General features: G+C 43.2%; 2 protein-coding genes across 2 annotated transcripts in view; both read left to right on the top strand.

The window, feature by feature from the left end:
* The window catches only part of HYDIN (HYDIN axonemal central pair apparatus protein), a 589,624-nt gene extending 584,213 nt beyond the window's left edge, over positions 1-5,411 (top strand). Inside the window, 4 exon segments of the mRNA XM_043981230.1 lie at positions 1,972-2,204; positions 2,867-3,091; positions 4,514-4,942; positions 4,944-5,411. Of these exon segments, the coding sequence (XP_043837165.1) occupies positions 1,972-2,204; positions 2,867-3,091; positions 4,514-4,942; positions 4,944-5,093 (1,037 nt within the window). The 3' untranslated portion in view covers positions 5,094-5,411.
* Positions 5,412-15,118: 9,707 nt separating this feature from the next.
* Positions 15,119-19,698, top strand: part of VAC14 (VAC14 component of PIKFYVE complex) — a 129,728-nt gene continuing 125,148 nt past the window's right edge. The window contains exon 1 of the mRNA XM_043987184.1: positions 15,119-15,533. Within this exon, the coding sequence (XP_043843119.1) occupies positions 15,313-15,533 (221 nt within the window). The 5' untranslated portion in view covers positions 15,119-15,312. The remainder of the gene's footprint in view (positions 15,534-19,698) is intronic.

The following is a 19,698-nucleotide window of genomic DNA, read 5'->3' as shown; positions in this document are numbered from 1 at the left end:
TTGTTCCTCATCCAGATCACACCCTCTATCTATAGGTTCTGTTCTGTCTTGGGCCCTCCTCTCCACTATAACTATACTACATCACTGGTGATCTCATCAGCTCCCATGGATTTAACGAATATTGTTATGCTGCTGATTCTAAAATCTACCTATTCTGCCCCAACTTCTCTGCTGATCTCTAAAATAGATGTCCAGTAGACATCATAAACTCAACATGTCCAACCCAAATTCATTATCTTTCCCCCCAGCACACACACACCTCCTACCTTCCCTATTTCTATAGAATGCAACACCATTCTCTCAGTCCCTCAGGCTCACAACCTAGGAGTCATCCCTGACTCCTCACTCTCTCTCAGCCCCACCCCCCCATACCCAAGCTGTAGTTGCCAAGGCATGTTGATTTCGTTTTTGCAATATCTCTTGAATATGCTCCTTCTGTCCTCTGATACCACCCTAATGTAGGCCCTCATCCCCTCACATCTGGGCCTACTTCAATAACCTACTGGTGGGTCTGCCTGCCTTAAGTCTCTCCCCACTTCAATCCATCTTCCATTCAGCCGTCAAAGTGATTTTCCTAAAGCTCTGGTATGACTAATCACCCTACCACCACTCAGTAAACTCCAGGTGACTCCCCATCACCTCCAGGAGCAACACAAAATGCTTTTTGACATTAAATTCCTTTATACCTTACATCTACCCCCCCATCTTTACAGTCTTCTTACACTCTCCTCCCTACCACATACTCTTTGATCTAGTGACACTGGCCTCCTGGCTGGGCCAGGAATAAGACGCTCTATCTCCCACTCCAGGCATTTTTTTTCTGACTGTCTCCCACACCTGGAATGTTCTCTCTCAACTCCACCTCCTGGTTTCCCTGATTTCCTTGTAAGTCCGGACTAAAATTCCATCTTCTACCTTTCCCAACCCCTCTCAATCCTAGTACCTTCCCTTTCTTTTTTTTTTTTAATTTTTATTTTTTTGGTTGGGCAATGAGGGTTAAGTGACTTGCCCAGGGTCACACAGCTAGTAAGTGTCAAGTGTCTGAGACTGGATTTGAACTCAGGTCCTCCTGAATCCAGGACCGATGCTTTATCCACTGAGCCACCCAGCTGCCCCGACAACCTTCCCTCTCTTAATTGTTTCCTATTTATCCTGTGTGTATATATAGCTTATTCATAAACATTTGTTTTCTTGTTGTCTCTCCTATTAGACCATGAGTTCCTTGAGGACTGCCTTTTGCCTCTTTTTGTATTCCAAACACTTAGCAAAATACGTGGCACTTAGTTGTCACTTAAATGTTTGTTGAATGACTCAGTCAGTATGTGTGTATACATACACATGTATATGTATGTGTATGTGTGTGTGTATATGTATATATATATATATAAATCATATATATGTACAAATATTCTTCATGCATGGTTCCTAAAGCATGCCCACTCTTCCCACTTATTTTATTTTTTGGTTTGGGGTTTGGGTTTTTTTGGTGAGGCAGTTGGGGTTAAGTGACTTGCCCAGGGTCACACAGCTAGTAAGTGTTAAGTGTCTGAGGTTGGATTTGAACTCAGGTCCTCCTGGATCCAGGGCCTGTGCTCTCTCCACTGCACCACCTAGCTGCCCCTCCCACTTATTTTATATGTATTAGTGGGAGAGTTTGCCCTTGGGTTATAGGGCAAATGTTTGGTTGCAACTTTTATTCCCATACTAATTCGCTAAATGCCTTTGCTTTGAGAAAAAAAGAATAAGAAGCAAAAGTCTTGCCAGAGCAGAACTAGAATATGGCCTCTGACCATGGCTCTTATGATGGGCATTTCCTTCATCCCTTCCATCTACATATTTGGTTGGTTTTTTTTCTCCTTCAGCACCTAACACCCAGAAAAATACAGGGGGGGGCAGGTAAGTGTTGAGTACAAGGGAGTTATAGCCCAAGGTCCTCAAATTCCTTCTCTCCTGCTCTGTCCCTGTGACCCCAGGTGATCTTCCGCAATGAAGTGAACAATGAGTACCTGTTCTACTTGGTGACTTTCAAGGTCCTCTCTGCTGGCATCATTAAGACCATCGAGATGAGTACCTTTGTCCGGCAGAGCACCTCTACTTTCATCAAGGTGGAAAACCCCCTGCCTTACACTATCATCTTCACTACAGACTGCCGAGTGCCTGATATCAGTGTACCTTCCCAGTTTTCAGTGGCACCCAATTCTGAGGTATGGAATACAGACAGCCACATCTGATCTAGGGCTGTTGGTGTCTGGGCTTTTCACAAGTGACATTATCATTCTCTGATTGGTTAAAGCTTGGAGTGATTAGAAAAACAGTGGGTTCATTTCCTGAGAGCAAATCTCTTTTTTTTTTTTCCTTCACAACTCTTAGTCCTATAAAAGCAGTTGAAGCTGTTTAATAAAGATTGAAATCGTCAAGGAAATGGATAGAATATGAGGTTTTGACCATTTTTGGTGGGGTGGCCGGGGCAGGGGGAGTCTGTTTTTATTTTAGTATCAACCATTAGTGATGTTCCAGGAATAGGCAACACCTACACCAAGTAAGGTTTGGTGTCTTAAATTTGGAATATGCATGGAATAAGCTACTTGGCCTGTGGCCTCTAGGTTGCTAACTCAGGTGCCCAGCAGAATGAAAAAGGCAGAAGCATGTCATTACAGATAGAGAAGTCCATGATACCTTAGTGTGGAAAAGAAGGATGAAGTTATTGAGTCCCTAATTCCATCCCAAGCATAGGCCCCAAGGAATAAGAAGCTACTGCCAACTTGAGCAAAGTTTATACCCTCCGCGGGCCTTGGGGTTTCTCCAGCCCTATGGGGAAGAAGTCTAGACTTCTCTGCTTGGCCAACACATCTTTCTTCTACAACAGGGCATGATAACAATTGACTTCCAACCTCTTAAAGCTGGGGAGACTGTTGGGCGGCTGAATATACACCAGAGTGATCTGGGTACCTACCAGTATGAACTCAATCTTAAGGCCATCCCAGGCCGACCTGAGAAGCCAGTCTACTTCCAGGTTGCCCTGGGTAACAACCAGAGCCTTAATGCGAAGTTCATCAACTATACCCGTCAGAAGACAGAATATTCATGCAAGGTGAGTGACCTAGCCCACCTCCTTAGTACCAGAGGCTCAGGCTCCAAATGATGCAATAAGGAGGGCACAGAAGCATAGGAAGCTAAAATTCAGAGAAACCAGGGCAACTGGGGCATATCAGAACTGAACTAGAAATTTCCAGGACAATTTAATAGCGGCAGGTTAATACCCAATCTAGTGTCTCCTTCTATTCCCTGTCCATCACTGGTCTGCTCAGTCCACTAGCTGGGACACGGACACACACACACACACACACACACACACACACACACACGTTTTGTTGCTCTTAGCATACTCAGTGAGTCACTTCAGACTGATCAGGTAGAGAAAATACCATGAGTCAAATACACCTCTCCACAAACAACCCAAACTTTATCTAGATCTGCCAGGGTTTTTGGTGAGTTAGACATAACAGATTCAAGTTCACTCTCTAGAGAGTAAACTTCATTGACTGAGACCAGGTGCCATTGGCACTTCTGGATTGGAAAGCCTTTATAAGTTAAAAAATAAATAAATAAAAATAACCATTCAATAGGATAAATAATAAAAGCAGGGGCAGCTAGGTGGCGCAGTGGATAAAGCACTGGCCCTGGATTCAGGGTACCTGAGTTCAAATCCAGCCTCAGACACTGACACTTACTAGCTGTGTGACCCTGGGCAAGTCACTTAACCCCGACTGCCCCACAAAAATAAATAAATAAATAGATAGATAGATAGATGGATGGATGGATGGATGGATGGATGGATGGATGGATAAATAAACAAATGAATGAATGAATGAATAAATAAATAAATAAATAAAAGCAAACGCCCAATGAGAAATCTCCAACATCAGCTTCTTTTTCTACTCCTTCTAGGCCAGAGGGGTCAAACTCCAATAGAATGGGGACCACTAATCTATATAGAAGGAATCCCTGTGGGCTACAAATTGATTTGGAGAACGACATATCAAGATTATTTGTTTTATTGAATTTTTATTTATTTAATAAAATATTTAAAAGACATTTTAATCCCGTTTGGGGGCATTTGGGAGTAGGTGGCATATTTGACATCTCTACTCTGTCACATTTGAAATTAGCCATCCCAGTAAGTGTTGCTTTTAAAATTCAGACGGTTTGAAACACCATCCACCAATACCAAATACTGAATAAATGTGTATGATGCTAAGTCACAAAGTAGTTCATCCCTACTTCCTCTCACCATCCCAAGAACAATGTAACTATATAGACAACTGGGCAATGTATCTCTGGGAGTCAGCTGTTGGACAGATCTGAGATAATAGGATTAAAATGTGTTCTCTTACATCTCACCTCTCTAAGGGATCTCCATCTTATTTCCCTTTGTGTACTGTGTTACTTAATTTTCAGCCTAAACACTTGTCATTCTCTCTGATTATGGATCTCATTTGTGCTCCCATTTCAGACAGACAACCCAGATTTCCATGTGGAGAAGATTGTCTACGCACCTCCAGGAGGCCAAGGAGGCACTGAAGTCAATGTAGAAGTCAACTTTGAACCCAGCCAGCTAGGTGAAATGAGGGGCATGCTCTACCTCTCCTCTCTCATGGGAGGGGAGTACACTATCCCACTCATTGGACTGGCCCAGTACCCCAAACCCCAGGGCCCCATACAAATCAAAGCAGGTTCCAGCACTGTCATCCCCTTTAAAAACATATTCCACCACCAAGTGTCCTACTCCTTCATTGTGGAGAGCTCAGCCTTCAATGTCAAAGCCATTGACACTGTACGCCCTAAGAAAATCAACAACATTACCATCTCCTTCGAGGGGAACGCTGCAGGCCACAAAACTCCCATCACCTCCAAGCTCATCGTGTCCTGCCTCAATGGCAACCGGCCTTGAGGCAGGAGTCAAGTGGATCTTTTATCTGAAAGAGTCACCCCATAGAATTAACCAGGAGTCAGTTGCTTGTAAACAAACTAAAAGCCTTTTTCCTTGGTTTTCTGGCATCATCAGTTTTTGGGGTTTTTTTCTGAATCGGTAATGAAGATTTCTTTGACACCCCCTACACACCCCAGAGCCCATTCTCCACATGAATCCCTCTTCCTAATGCCCCAGGCTCTTGGCCATTAAGAAAAAATGGGGAAGATGAAGCCCTCTTAAAACTCATCAGTTGTTGACAAAACTCACTGGAGATTTTATGTATCGACCCTGTAAGGTTTTTCCTAACAAAGAAAAATAGAAGTTGGCAGTATAAATACACATATTCTATATAGCCATTCATTTTCCTTTGGCATATATGAGCCCATATCAAATATAGTATCGACCCACAGTCACATGAAGATCTATTTTGGTGTGTTTTTTATTTTCTATTTTAAATGATTTGGTTATTTATGAACTAGACTTTTCTAGTATGGATTTCTGAAAATCCTGTGTGTCGTCCCTCCCCCCCCCCAACAATCAATAAAGATCTCAATTATTAAGAAAACAATGTGATTCTACCCATAAGCCTCCTTTTAGTACTGTATCACATCACCCAGAATCCAAGTTGCCACCAACTGGTGAATCCAAAAATGGCAAGTTTTTTTTAAAGAGGCACAAGTGGGAGCAGCTAGGGGGCACAGTGGATATAGCACCAGCCCTGGATTCAGGAGGACCTGAGTTCAAATCTGGCCTCAGACACTTGACACTTACTAGCTGTGTGACCCTGGGCAAGTCACTTAACCCTCATTGCCCTGGGGGTGGGGGTGGGGACAAAAGAGGCATAAGCAAATGCACAGCCTTCAAGCAAAGGTGTTTCGAGGGGAGAGGGAGATTGCTCCAGGGCCTGCCTACTTGCCTGTCACCCTCAGGCCTACTTTCCAGTGCTTATTCTACTAGGGCCTCCAGCTGTCTCCATCTGATCACATGGAAAATACCCCAGACCCAAACTTGTTGCCATGTAAATGTCATTCCCTGTTAATCATACATCAAACCTGCTGTGGGACCCAGTGGTGAGAGAAATGTGGGAAATAGGGGAACATGGAAGCTCTTTCTAGCCCCTGGATTTCTGGAGCCATCCATGGGTCTATTATTGCAACACTAATAAGCACAAAATTATACACCTTACCCCTTGTCATCTCAGACACACTGTAGCTTTTCCCTGGGACCCAGGAGGATGATCAATGTAAAATCTTCCATCAATAATATTTCCTACCAATTTGGGGGCAATCAACCATTCTCCTGGTCATTTCCCCAGTATACCCCAAAATGTACTTTGTTGTTCCTGCAAAAATAGGCTTTGAAATAGAGATGTTTATGCAAGCCCTAAGACCAGGGATGGCTTTACTTCTTCCATAGCCAGAGAAGGACTCTGCTCAGAGATGTTAAGGCTGCTGGTTTTGCAAAGGCCCAGGTCTTTCTCCCTCCTCCTGGAAGTCTCAGATCCTAACCTTTGTCTTTTGCATCTCTGGATATGGAGGGTGCTTTGATCTTTATTCAGACTCCACAGTTCAGAAAGAATGGACTTTGATTAGCCACATGTACACGTTTAATAAAGATAGGAAAGTGACCAAGCAGAGGAAATTGTTCTCCTTGTATTTAGCTTTGTCTCCATGCCTCCCTTTCCCTATCCCCACCCCCTTCACCTCTTTCCCACCCAATAATCTGCATAGGAGAGTTAAAGGGGGCTTGAATGTAGAAACCAGAGGACCTGAGAAACATCACATTTTTTTGAGTTAGGGAGGAGGACAGCTCTTACATAGAAGACTATTTGATAGAGTTTAGCCATGGAGTAATAGGGAAGCACTGGGAAACATCTTACCTCAGCTAGAGGGAATTCTCAGAGAAATCCAGGGCTGACAATTGGGAAGTTTTATTGTTCAGTCATGTCTGATTTTTCATGACCCCATTTGGGGTTTTCTTGGTAAAGATACTGGAGTGGTTTGCCATTTCTTTGTCCAGCTCACTTTACAGATAGGAAACTGAGGCAAACAGGGTGAAGTGACGTACCAAGGGTCACACAGCTAGGGTGACTGAAGCTGGATTTGAATTTAGGAAGATGAGTCTTCCTGACTGCAGGCCCGGCTTTCTATCCAGTGTGCCACCTAGCTGACCCATTGAGAGGTTAAGTTCAAAGAGAAGATTAAGCCTGAAGACACTAATTAGGTATGTCTCTTCTCTATGTGCAAAGGAGCTTGGCACCAGAGGCAATATATATATATATATACATATATATATATTGCTAGAGATAAAAGACCTTCTAGCCAATATATATATATATATATTGCTAGAGATAAAAGCCTATATATATATATTGCTAGAGATAAAAGACTAGCCAAGGCTCCAAGAGAAACCAGACAGAGGAAGCTGAGGAGTGGGTGACTTGCCCAAGGTCATGCAGTAAGTATCTGAGGAAGGACTAGACTGAAGTCTTCTACATTCCCAGTCTGGCACTTTATCCATTATAACATTTATCTTCCTAAGTGAACAAGAAGAATGGGATAGGTCAGGGAGAAAGACAACAGGGCTTAATTCCTAGCATCACATGGGACCTGTTTTGGAGAGGGTAGTTACATGACCCTTTGTAAGAATTCAAAGAGAAGGTACCTCACAGTTCTAAATCCTGCCTGTCATCCCATGAGGACTGGACAAGTTAAACAGCTACTAGAGCACAGCACTCAGAGACACAAGAAAGGATTCTTGAATGTGATTTTTTTTTTATAAATTCATGAAGAGGGGCAGCTAGGTGGCGCAGTGGATAAAGCACTGGCCCTGGATTCAGAAGGACCTGAGCTCAAAGCCAGCCTCAGACACTTGACACTTACTAGCTGTGTGACCCTGGGCAAGTCACTCAACCCCCATTGCCTCACCAATAAATGAATGAATGAATGAATGAATGAATGAATGAATGAATGAATGAATGAAGATCCTGGGTAACTTCTCTAGCTCTGAGCCCCCACCCAAAGATATAGGAACTTCAGTTTCTGGCACTCCCACCAAGGGTAGTTATCAGCCTCCCTTGTAAGCACACAGGCTCACAAAACTCAAAAGAGGAACAGTTTTATTTACAAAGTAATGGAACAGTTCACAACTGAGCCAAAAAAAGTAACCATATCTGGGAGGGAGGTGTTTGCTAGCTGATCTGTTTCTATAATGCAGTAATCTTGGGTCTACCACCACCCCTATAAAAGGATAAGTATTGATACTCACCAGTGTGTACTCTCTCCCAAGAGATACACGGAGTCTCAGTGACTTGCTACATTGTTTCAGACAAGGCTACAGAACCAGCAGTTGGGGTTTAATGGTTCCTACTTTGGCTGTTGGCTTTCTGCAGCTCCTGGCTCCCCACTACTCTTAGGAATGGTCTCCTCTCTGAAGTTATCCTGAGAGGCCAACAGGTAGGTTAGGCTTTTTTTTTTTTTTTTAACTTTTTAGGTTAAATATCTTTTGTAGTTCCTGCTGTTTTCCCCGGAGTCCAGCAGATGGCGCTCATTTCTTCCCATAACTGGTTCATTCAGAAGGTGCCCAGACACCAGGGAGAACACTCTCTTTTTAAGCAGGTCCGTGTCTCAAATTCCATTTAGGGTCTTAATGATTCAGGACCTTTTACCTCCCCTCTCCCTCCAGGACCAAGCGCTCCTTTAGCTGTTCAGACGTTGGGTGAGTCCCCTGTTTTTCGTGACCCCATTTGGGGTGTTCTTGGCAAAGATACTGGAGTGGTTTGCTATTTCCTTCTCCAGCTCATTTGACAGATGAGGGAACTGAGGAAAACAGGGTTATGTGATTTGCTCAGGGTCACATAGCTAATAAGTGTCTGAGGCTGGATTTGAACTAAGGAAGATGAGTCTTCCTGACTCCAGGTGCATGCTCTATCCACTGAGCCACTTAGCTGCCCATGAGTTCACCATTTGATTCCAACACCCCCTTCTTCCCCTTGGGCATATTATTCAAATTATTATGAGCTGCTTCTTGTAATTTCCAGAAGAGAGAGAGAGACAAAACTTGTGAAAAAAGCTTTGTAGTTCTGACTATATGCACATCTTTTTAATGCCAGAAAATCTGAGTTTCCTTGGCTTGATATTAACTGGCATTTACCAAATTTGCTAAGGTTTGCAAAGCACTATACATACATTATCTTATTTGATCCTCACAACAACCATGTGAAATAAATGCTATTATTCCCATTTTATAGATAAGAAAACTAATCTCCGGTAATTTGCCCATCATCATATAGGTAGTATGTGTCAGAGCTAGGATTTAAAGCCAGGTCTTTTCTCATTATTAATCAATTATTTTCACTATACCATGATGCTGTCCACCACATATCTCTCTTCTGCTTCTCCATTCCCCTACACCATACCCATCCTCAAAGATGTAGGGGAAGAGAATTGATCATAGGCCCCTGAGCCCCATCCACTTCATGATGTAGATGTAAGGGGCGAGTCACAGTGACAATGAGTTATGATACCATTCACACTTTGCATTCACAGGTTGTAAAGGGCAAGAACCTTGAGTGGTCCATACCCTGAATGACTTATTCATGGGTTGTAAAAGATAAAGTAGAAGTGGCCTCTTGACTCTTTAGAGAAGGTTTGCCCCTTTCAGAATTTGTTGGACCAATACAAACAAATTATGTGTCAAATCAGACATTGTTCATGCATTTTATATTTTATTTTACTCTATAAGTGATCCTATTTTATAGCCATATTCTGTATTCTTCTTGTTCTTCGTCCTTCATTCTCAAAGAGGACCATGACATCAGAGTAATGTCATGACTTGGACTGAATTGAATTTAAGTGATGGAGAGTTGTGCAAAGTCTCCCACCTTACTCTCTCCTCCAGAGCCACCTGGGTCTATTGGCAAGATATAAATCAGGATGACTGCAGATGGCCCTGGATGTTTTAAGGCAATTGAGGTTAAGTGACTTGCCCAGGGTCACACATCTAGTAAGTGCCTAAGGTGAGATTTGGTCTCGAGTCCTCTTGACTCCAGGGCCAGTGTTCTATCCGCTGCACCACCTAGCTGCCCCATTCTGTATTCTATGTAACAAACCTAAGTCTCTTCTCTGTCTCTGAGTGAAGAAGCTCTTGAATTCAAAAGTTCAAGTTTCCTTCTCTCTGGAGTTAGATACCAAAGGCTTAAGCTTTCCCACAATCACAGTTAAAGAAAAACTCTACTCAGGATTGTCATAAACTTTTCAAGAACTGCATTGCTCACCTCCTGGCATGAGGAAGGAGCTTGACAAGGTGCCCTAAAAGTGTCTGCTTGACCTAAGCTAAACCTAGCCTACTTACTGCAGCAGGCAGGGATCCTACCCTACAGTCATAACACAAAAGTACATAAACTTTTGTGAAGATGCTTCCACTCACCATCAGTCCACAGAATGTGCGTGTGCTTAGGGACAAACCCAAAACCCAGTAGACCTGAAAGATGAACAGCTCTTATTGTGAGAGAACTTGGCAGGTATCACATCCAAATAGCAGCCCTGAGTGAAACAAGGCTGGCAAATGAAAGACGGCTTACCAAAGTTGGAGCTGCATACACTTTTTTTTCTGGAGTGGCCACGGTGAAGAAGCACTGTGAAGCTGATGTAAGTTTTGCAATCAAAATTAATCTAGTCAACAAACCTGTATTCCTCCCAAAAGTAGTGAACGATGAGTTCATCACAATGAGATTGCCACTTACGGGAACGCCATTGACCGAATACCTCAGATTGAAGTCTATTCCTCTCTAACCAAACTTCCAACTAAAGAAGAGGTTTTTAATGCTACTGGGCTCCTCTCATGTGGCAAAGCACCTGGTGTTGATTATATTCAGAGATTTCCAAGACAGGGGGTCCACTGCTCATACAGAAGCTAACTGAAATCTTCTGGGTGATATGGCAAGAGTAGGTTATCCCATAGGAGGCCTCCATTTTTCCATATCTGTAATGGAAAAGGAAATAGATCACAGGGGGGATGAATCTCTCAGTCACTGATGGCAAGATTCTTTCCCCAAAAATATTAATGTTATTATTAATTAACATATGTATATTATTATTAACAATTTTACTGAAAGTCACATGCCAGAATTAACAGTGCTAAGAAACTTGATCATTTAATTTTTAGTTTATAATTTTAGAGATAGGATTCCCCAAAGCATTAGGAATTTGACTATGAAATTTTAATTTGCTTTTTCCCTCCTTTTACAACATTTAATTTTGTGATTCTGAGAATGTGGAAAGTGCAAATTCGCTTTATATAATACAATCTTTTCTATTTTTCCCCATTGTGTTAGGCATCACAAATGCACTTAATATAGAATAGCCCTTATGATTAATGAAAAGCTTCTCTACATGGAAAATGAATTAGAGACATTACATTGTCTGTACTTTATATTTGTAAGTGTTATTTAGACTAGTGTCAAAAATCTGTTATCTATGGCATCCAAGTGGTTAAGTGGACAGAGCATTAGACTTGGACTCATGAAAACCTTAGTTCAAATGCTGCCTCAGACACTAGTTGTATGACCATGGACATGTCACATAAAGCTCTGCCTGCCTCAGTTTCTTCATCTGGAGATAATAATAACACCCAACTTCCAGAGTTGTCGTGATGATCAAATGAAATTAATTTAGAAAGCTTTCTGACTATCTAACATGTGGTGGGTACTCAATAAACATCTTTCCTTCTTATGACAAGAAATGATATATCAGTTGTTTTTATTCATTTGCAGTCAGTATGTTTTCCAGTTTGCTATTATAACTAAGATCTGTATCTGCATTTATAGCTTCCAACTATCCCATATTACAATGTCCCTCCTACTCATTTCAGAGTAGCCACCAAAGCATTCTCTCTCTTGCTAGTTCCTTGTGCCAACGATGCCACCATTGGTTTTCAGGGCTAATTGACTTGGAAGGTAAGTTGTCACATATTTCTAGGAGAATTCCAAATTCTTTGACTATTGTGATGGCAAGATTCTTTTTTGTTTTTTGTTTTTTAATCGTAAAAGTATTTTATTATTTTCCAATTACATTTAAGGATAGTTTTCAACATTTGTTTTCATAAGATTTTTAGTTCCAAATTTTTCTCCCTCCTTCCCTTCCCTCTCCCCTCACCAAGACAGAAAACAATCTGATATAGGTTATTTATGTACAATCACATTAAACGTATTTCTGCATTAGTCACGTTAGGAAAGAAGAATCAGAACACAAAGGGAAAAACTCAAAAAAGAAAAACAACAACAAAAGAGTAGAAATAGTATGGTTCAATTTGCATTCAGAATCCACCATTCTTTTTTTCTGGATGTGGAGAACATTTTCCATCACGAGTTCTTTGGAATTGTCTTGGATCATTGCACTGCTGAGAAGAGCCAAGTCTATCACAGTTGATCATCACACAATGTTGCCGTTACTGTGTACAATGTTCTCCCATTAACTCCCATTAATAGGGACACCGACTTCTCTCCCTAGCAAGGGCAGTGAGCCCACAATGCCTGCAGTACATCTCTGTCCTTTTCAGTTGAATAAATGATCACCTTCAATCGCTGCCTTCCAGGAAAAGCACTTCCACAGAACAGTTCTGTCTTCTTTTGTTTTCCAATAATGCCATCCTTTCAAATATATACTTCCTTTAGTTTGTAGGGGGAAAAAATTGTTCTCAGGAAGAATATAATTAGTAAATGTGTGTGTGTGTGTGTGTGTGTGTGTGTGTGTGTGTGTGTGTGTGTGTGTGTGTGTGTGTGTGTAGCAGGGCAATGAAGGTTAAGTAACTTGCCCAGGGTCACACAGCTAGTAAGTGTCAAGTGTCTGAGGTCACATTTGAACTCAGGTCCTCCTGAATCCAGGGCCAGTGCTTTATCCACTGCGCCACCTAGCTGGACCCCAGAATATAATTAGTATTACCAGTAGGGGGGAAATTCCCTAAATTGGAGGCTAGGAAATGACAAATTAACCCTAAGGGCCAAACTTGAGCCATAGTTTCAAGGATAAGAAGATACCCTACTCGCCCCAAACACACTCACTGAGCAATAAATTTCTCCCTTTCACCTGTTCCCTGATGCCAGGATAGGCTACTTCCCTCCTTTTCTCAATTCTGGGGTCAATTTACTATCCATTTGCAGTATCTGTCCAAGATTTCATTTCAACATATGTGTGTGTGTGTGTGTGTGTGTGTGTGTGTGTGTGTGTGTGTAGATAACATACATATGTAGGGGATGAGTTAAATGGATTTATCAATCCAACTGTATAATTTACTTTATACAATAGACATTTCTCATCCACTTGGGTTTTTTCTGTGTAAACAGTTAGGCCAAACTCTTTTGAGTGACTATAGATCTCATTGAGGAGACCATGTAACATTCTAGGGCTTAGTTAAACCAGAATAATGTCATAGGCGAAATAGGAGCTTCTGGAAGATCTCACCAATGTGCATTTCTGGGCTTCAGTGTCCTGGTAATAATAACACTTACTAGTTGTGTGACCCTGGGTAAGTCACTTAACCCCAATTGCCTTAAACATCCAGACACATGTCCAGTCATCCTGATATATACCTTGCCACTGGACCCAGATGGCTCTAGAGGAGAGTGTGAGGTTGGTAACTTTGCACAGCCCTTCCTCACTTAAATCCAATTCAGTACAAGTCATGACATCACCCCAATGTCACGGTCTTCTTCTAGAATGAAGAAAAAACAACAACAACAATAATAGTTATCATTTACACAGCACCTTAAGTTTTAAAAATCATTTTCCCATGTTATCTCATTTGTTATTCACAACAACCTTGGGAGATAGGTGCTATTATCATCCCATTTTAATAGGAAAGAAAACCAAGACAAGCAGCAGTTAAGTGACTTTCCCAAGGTCACACAGCTACGTGTTTGAGGCAGGATTTGAACCAGTCTTCTTGACTCTAGACCCAGCATCCTATCTACTGTTTCACCAGCTGCCCATATGTTCAAAAACATTTATAGTAGCTTTAAAAAAAAAACTGGCAAAGGACTATAATGGGGGCAGCTAGATGGTGCAGTGGATAGAGCACCAGCCCTGGATTCAGGAGGACCTGAGTTCAAATCCAACCTCAGACATTTAACACTTACTAGCTGTGTGACCCTGGGCAAGTCACTTAACCCCAATTAACTCACCAAAAAAAAAAAAAAAAGGACTCTAATCAAATGAGTGCCTATTGGTTGGGGAATGGCTAAACAAATTACTATACAGGGTAGGCCAAAAATCACAAAGGGTTCTGATGTTTTAATAACTTTTTGAAAATTATTTCTTTATTTTTCACCATTTAGGAGATTTGATTTTTCACATGTAATATAAATTCATTTCCTATATATACTCTCTATGATGCTATGGTATTATAAATTAAAAACAAAAAATAAAGGAGTTATTAAATATTCGTGATTTTTGGTCCAGTGAGGATATAGAATGAGAAATTTATGAGCCAGAATGAGACATTCATGAGCAATACAAGAATTAATTTTGCTCAAATATGCAGGTTTGTTACAAGGTTTTTATTGTCCATTTTTTTTCCTGGGGCATGAGGAGGGTGGAATAAGGAGAGAAAAATGAATGCTTATTAATTGAAAAAAATTTTAAAAAGAAAAGAGAAATAAATAAAACAACAACATAAAAGTTTCATCGAGTGGGGCCTGGCATGGGAAAGATCCAAGTTCAAATCCAGCCTCGGACATTTAGTAGCCGTGTGACCTTGGGCGAGAGGCTTCACGGCTGCCTCGGTTTCTTCATGTGTAAAATGGAGATCATGGCACACCTGCCTCCAGCATTGTTGTGAGGAGCCAATGAGTGTTTTGCAAACCTTAAGGTGTTACCGACATGCTGGTTGTTAGGTAAAAACCACGATGACTGCGGGGGCTCAGACCTCCCCTCCTCGCTCTAGATGCAGGGATCCCAAGGAGCCTCTTCCGCATCTCAGTCTTCCAACTGCATGGAGAAACAGCCACGTGCTGGAAATTGAAGGCCAGAGGGGCAGAGGCGGTGCCGCTGACGTTGACGTAAGGGGGCGTGGCCCGGCCTCAGCAGGGATGGGCCTGAAAGGGATGAGGAGGCGGGGCCTCGAGCTGCGGAAAGCGGAAGCGGCCTCGGGCGTGTCATGTGACTCGAGTAACATGGCTTCCGCCCCGTGAGCTGCCATCCGAGCCAGAGCCTCAGGCGGGACCGGAGCGAGAGAGCCGCTTTAGCCGGGCGTCCAGGGCGCGCGAGCCGCGGAGTGCGCACGCGCGGGAGGCGGGCTCCGGAGCCGCTAGAGCGGCCCGGGCGGAGGAGGCGGCAGCGGCGCCCATGAGGCAGCGGCCGTGCGGGACGGGCGGAGCGCGGAGCCGTAGACGTCCCCGCCGGGCCCCCGAGCCCCCCGCTCTGGTCCCCGTTCTCCCGCTCGTCCTAGTCCTCGTCGCCGCCATGAACGCGGAGAAAGACTTCGCGCCCCTCACGCCCAACATCGTGCGCGCTCTCAACGACAAGCTCTACGAGAAGAGGAAGGTGGCGGCGCTGGAAATCGAGAAGTAAGAGCCGTCCAGGTGCTGGGGGGTTCGGAGAGGCGACCTGGCCGCCTCCGAGCCCCGGTGCATTGTTGGGGGAGTGAGCGGTGGGAGAGCAGGTGCATTGTTGGGGGAGTAGTGAGCGGTGGGAGAGCAGGTGCATTGTTGGGGGAGTGAGCTGTGGAGAGCAAGTGCATTGTTGGAGGAGTGGAGAATTGGAGAATTCCAAAAAGTCACTGGACTGGCACTTAACAGAGGAGGAAACTGAGGCTGAGGCCAGGGAGAGGAAGGGGCTTGCCCAAGTTCCAGTGTAGATCAGGGGACCCTTGAACAATTTAATAGATCTGAGCTTGGTAGCGAAACTTGGAAGTTAGTAGTTGGTCCTTAATAAGTGCCTATTACATGCTGGGCAGGACACTGAGACTTGTAGAGATGGATAAACTGGTGGCCTCAGGGATTCCAAGCCCCAGGTCTTTGCAGCCGGTTCTTCCTGTCTTTTTCTTCTTTGGGGTCTTTCCATTTTATGGGTTTACCATAAAAGATGCCTTGTCTCTTCTCTTTCCCTGCCCTGCTTTCCTCCCCTCCCAAACTTGAGGTCCTATGGGAAGCACGGCCCCCAAATGCTGATGTTAAGCAGCAGCTCTCCCTGCGAGAACTTCTGCCTTGTATTAGCCAAGGTCCAGAAAAGCGAATGGATAACTCTGACGCTGTCGTAGGCACTTAATAGAAGTTACTGAAAGAAGTCTGCTGGACAATCTCTTCTGTAACATATAAGGAAAGAGACTCAGAGAGGTTCAACAGCTAATAAACGTCAGAGCCAAAATTTGAACTCAAGTTTCAATTACTCCCTTTGAGCTCTGAAGTGATTGGTGACCAAGGGGAGAAATCAGTTTTGAAAACTAGCGTTTACTGCTCTAAGTGGGACGATTCGGACCTTTGTGTGCTGCTGTCTCTATAAAACTCAGAGTGAACATTATCTGCAGTCATGCTCCTGTCCCATAGAGAGGGCATGGCATGCAGTGATAGAGCTCTCCCTTGGAATGCCCAGAGTTACCACATATTTGTTTGGTGTGGGGTTTGGGGGAGGAGGAGTTGTTACACAAAACGGTCTCAGTGGAATAGTGACTTGAGTGGGGAGCTTCAGAGAGACTTAAGCTCACTTGTGTGCTTCCTCACTTTGAAATCAGTACCTGGTTTCTCTTCTTACTGCCAGTAGATAATAGGCTGTAGTAAAAGTGCACTGAACTCCACCTATTCTCAGCAGGTTATCTCAGATACCTTTAGTTTTGGGGTGTTTTTATTGATCATCAACTCTACTTCAGCTCTATCATATGATAATTCATTGGTGGGAGCCCAGAATGGAAACATTCAACTACCACTGTTGGAAGGAATCTTTCTCTGCCCACTTTTGGCTTCAGAAATGCTTCAGAAGTTGATTTTTCACAGCCTTTTAATGCTCTTGTTGACTCCACATACTCCCTCCCATATGACTACACAGACACAAATGAGTCAGAGTCACAGCAATTACTCATGTGTATGGGAAGAACACATCAGCTAATAACTTTGAGTCTAAGAGTGAAAAACAGAGCCTCGTTATTAAGCATTCACCTTTAGGTTTACTGTGGCCCTCTCCAGACAGGATGGCAGACTGGGAGCTCCTAAGGACATTAAAAGTCTTCTAATCGCATCTCCTCCCTTTATAAACACTTTGTCTGCAGAGGAGTTGGGGTTCACAATGGAATTGTGCTGGGGATCATCCTCGTGTCAAGGAAGAAAGTGAACCTGGGTTCCCCGGGTAACAGGATCAGATGCCTTCATGATTTCTTGTTTTTTAAGAGTTTGGGGCATTCGTGTGCCGTCTTTCTTACACCATCCTGTTCCTTTAGCAAATAGATGTTACTTTGGAATTGCTGAGACAGTGGAGTATAGCACCTCTGAGGTCTGAGGGACCACTCAGGCAAATTACCAAAGGTGAGAAGGGTTTAAAAATCCTTTGAGTATCTCTGAGCAAGTCCCAGCTAAAGCCACAGTTGTGATACTTGGATGAAGTTTGGGTTCTCCTAAGCACAGGAGAATCTGTGCTGTTGTAAGGATCAGAGCAGCCCTTAGGTAACATCCAGCCATGCGCCCCAAAGGATGGCTGTCGGGGGCCAGTAATTCCACCTGCCCCCGGCAGCAGCCCCATTTTGACAAGAATTGAGAAGAAACCAAAACTCTGCATGGTAATACATAACCCAGGAAGTGCCCCTTCTTGGAACTAGGCTGACCGCTTGCTGGATGGACACTTAAACAGATGAACAGCCTGTTCCCTGGAGGTAGCTTGCTATGATGTAAAGAGTGCTCAGCTTGTGTTGTGGAGACTTGGGTTCAAATCCAGCTCTACTTTTCATCATTGGGCAGTTTACTTAACCTCTGTGGGCCTCAGTTGTCTCATATGTAAAGTGGGAATAATTAGAACTTACCATATCTATCTCACAGATTGTCAGGAAGATGGTGAACAACATATATTACTGTATAAGTATGGATTGTTGTTGTCCTGGAATCTAGAAACTGGGAGAAATTTTTTTTAACCCTGAGATCTTGAAACAATGTAATGAACTGGATATGGTGAGTGTCCAGTAAATATTCATGGAGCATCTACTACATTCAAAGCTGTTATGTTATCCTTATTTCACTCTCCTTCATACCCCTCCCCACTTCCTCAAAACCCCTTTTGTAAGGGATCAGATATTTTAGACTGAGATTTCAGTGTGTCTATCTTGAATTTGATGAGAACACTACCTTTCATGGGGTAATAGGAGATGGTCATTTTCAGGTTCTGGCTACATCATCAATTAATCATTGTACTGAAAGAAATAAAAAGATTTTCACTTGGTTTTCTTGGTACCTGTCATTCAAATATTTAGTAAGTGTCACCTATGTCCAGAATCCTTTGAGGCGCTATGAAGAATATAAAGAATATGACTTCATCCCTGCTTTCATGTGCCATGCAATCTAGAAGGAGGCATGAGTTGCCATTTGCATGAAGAGACAGGGGAGACTGTAAGAGTACAAGAAGTGCAAAATCCTGTGGGCTGAGCGGAAGGAGTAATCATACATTTATGTAGCATGTCTGAAGTTTGTAACACTTGACTGCCCCGTGTGGTAAAAATTATTTGCGGTAAAGATTAATAGCGGAAGTTGTAGCTGAGTCATTTGAGAAATTGCGCCTGCTACTGAAGCAGCTTTTGAAGGACCTCCCCTTTCGGAGAGGAACACGCGAGGAACTTCCGGGACGCCAACTTAAAAGTGAGGGCGGGAATGGAAGTTCGAGCTCTGGCTGTTAAACTTAGCCATGGTGGCACTCTGGTGAGAGGAGTTTGGAAACACGTGTTTGGTGTTTGGTCTTTGGGTGTGCTGGTTCGCGGCCTGGTGGGCAGTTCGGTGAGTTTTATAAAGGAAAATCATACATTCCTTTAAACCAGCTTAATCTCTGGGATCGAATAGGCTAAGCTTAGATATAAGACCCTTCATCTGTATTTCTACTTCCCTGTTTCCCTAATTGGTTCCACCTTTTGTTGTCTGATTAATTCCCAGGCAATAAAAACTGATCCCTCACAGATTAAAGCTCAGAGGCTCCTTTTTCTTATCGGCCTGGGAGATATATATAAAAGGGAAAAGTTAAAGGGGGAGACTAATGCTCCGTATATCCAATTTTGAATCTCACCTGACAGTCCTTTGAGCGACCGTGTGGTATCTTCACTTTGCAGATGAAGAAACTTGAGTTTCAGAGACCTCAAGTGATTTTCCAGCATCTGGGTTAGAATCACACTATCTCCTTTCACCAAGTCTAAAGTCCACTTGACTTCCACTTTACTTCTTGTTACAGGGGAGGAACAGCTAAGGAAGGAAAGTACCCATAGCAGTTTTTCTGGGAAGGAAATACTAACTTGGAGCCCTAGTTTTCAACTGGTTAGTCATGAGCCTGGCTCAGGATGTATCACCAGTGACTTGGAGGAAATAGCCCATTTCATGTTGATGGAGGGCAGACTTACTCCTAAGTAGTAGTTTCCAATCCTGTTCAGTTCTAAGGGCATACTCAGCTGAAAGACTCTATGTAGGACTTGTTGATCCCCGTGCTTTTGACCCTCAGCATCCTGGAAAAGGCCCATCAGAGACTGCCCATTCATGTCTTTTTCTAGAAGTCACC

This window comes from Dromiciops gliroides, chromosome 2, assembly GCF_019393635.1.
Source record: "Dromiciops gliroides isolate mDroGli1 chromosome 2, mDroGli1.pri, whole genome shotgun sequence".
In the NCBI taxonomy this organism is placed as follows: Eukaryota; Metazoa; Chordata; class Mammalia; order Microbiotheria; family Microbiotheriidae; genus Dromiciops; species Dromiciops gliroides.
This window is presented reverse-complemented; position numbering and strand designations above follow the sequence as displayed.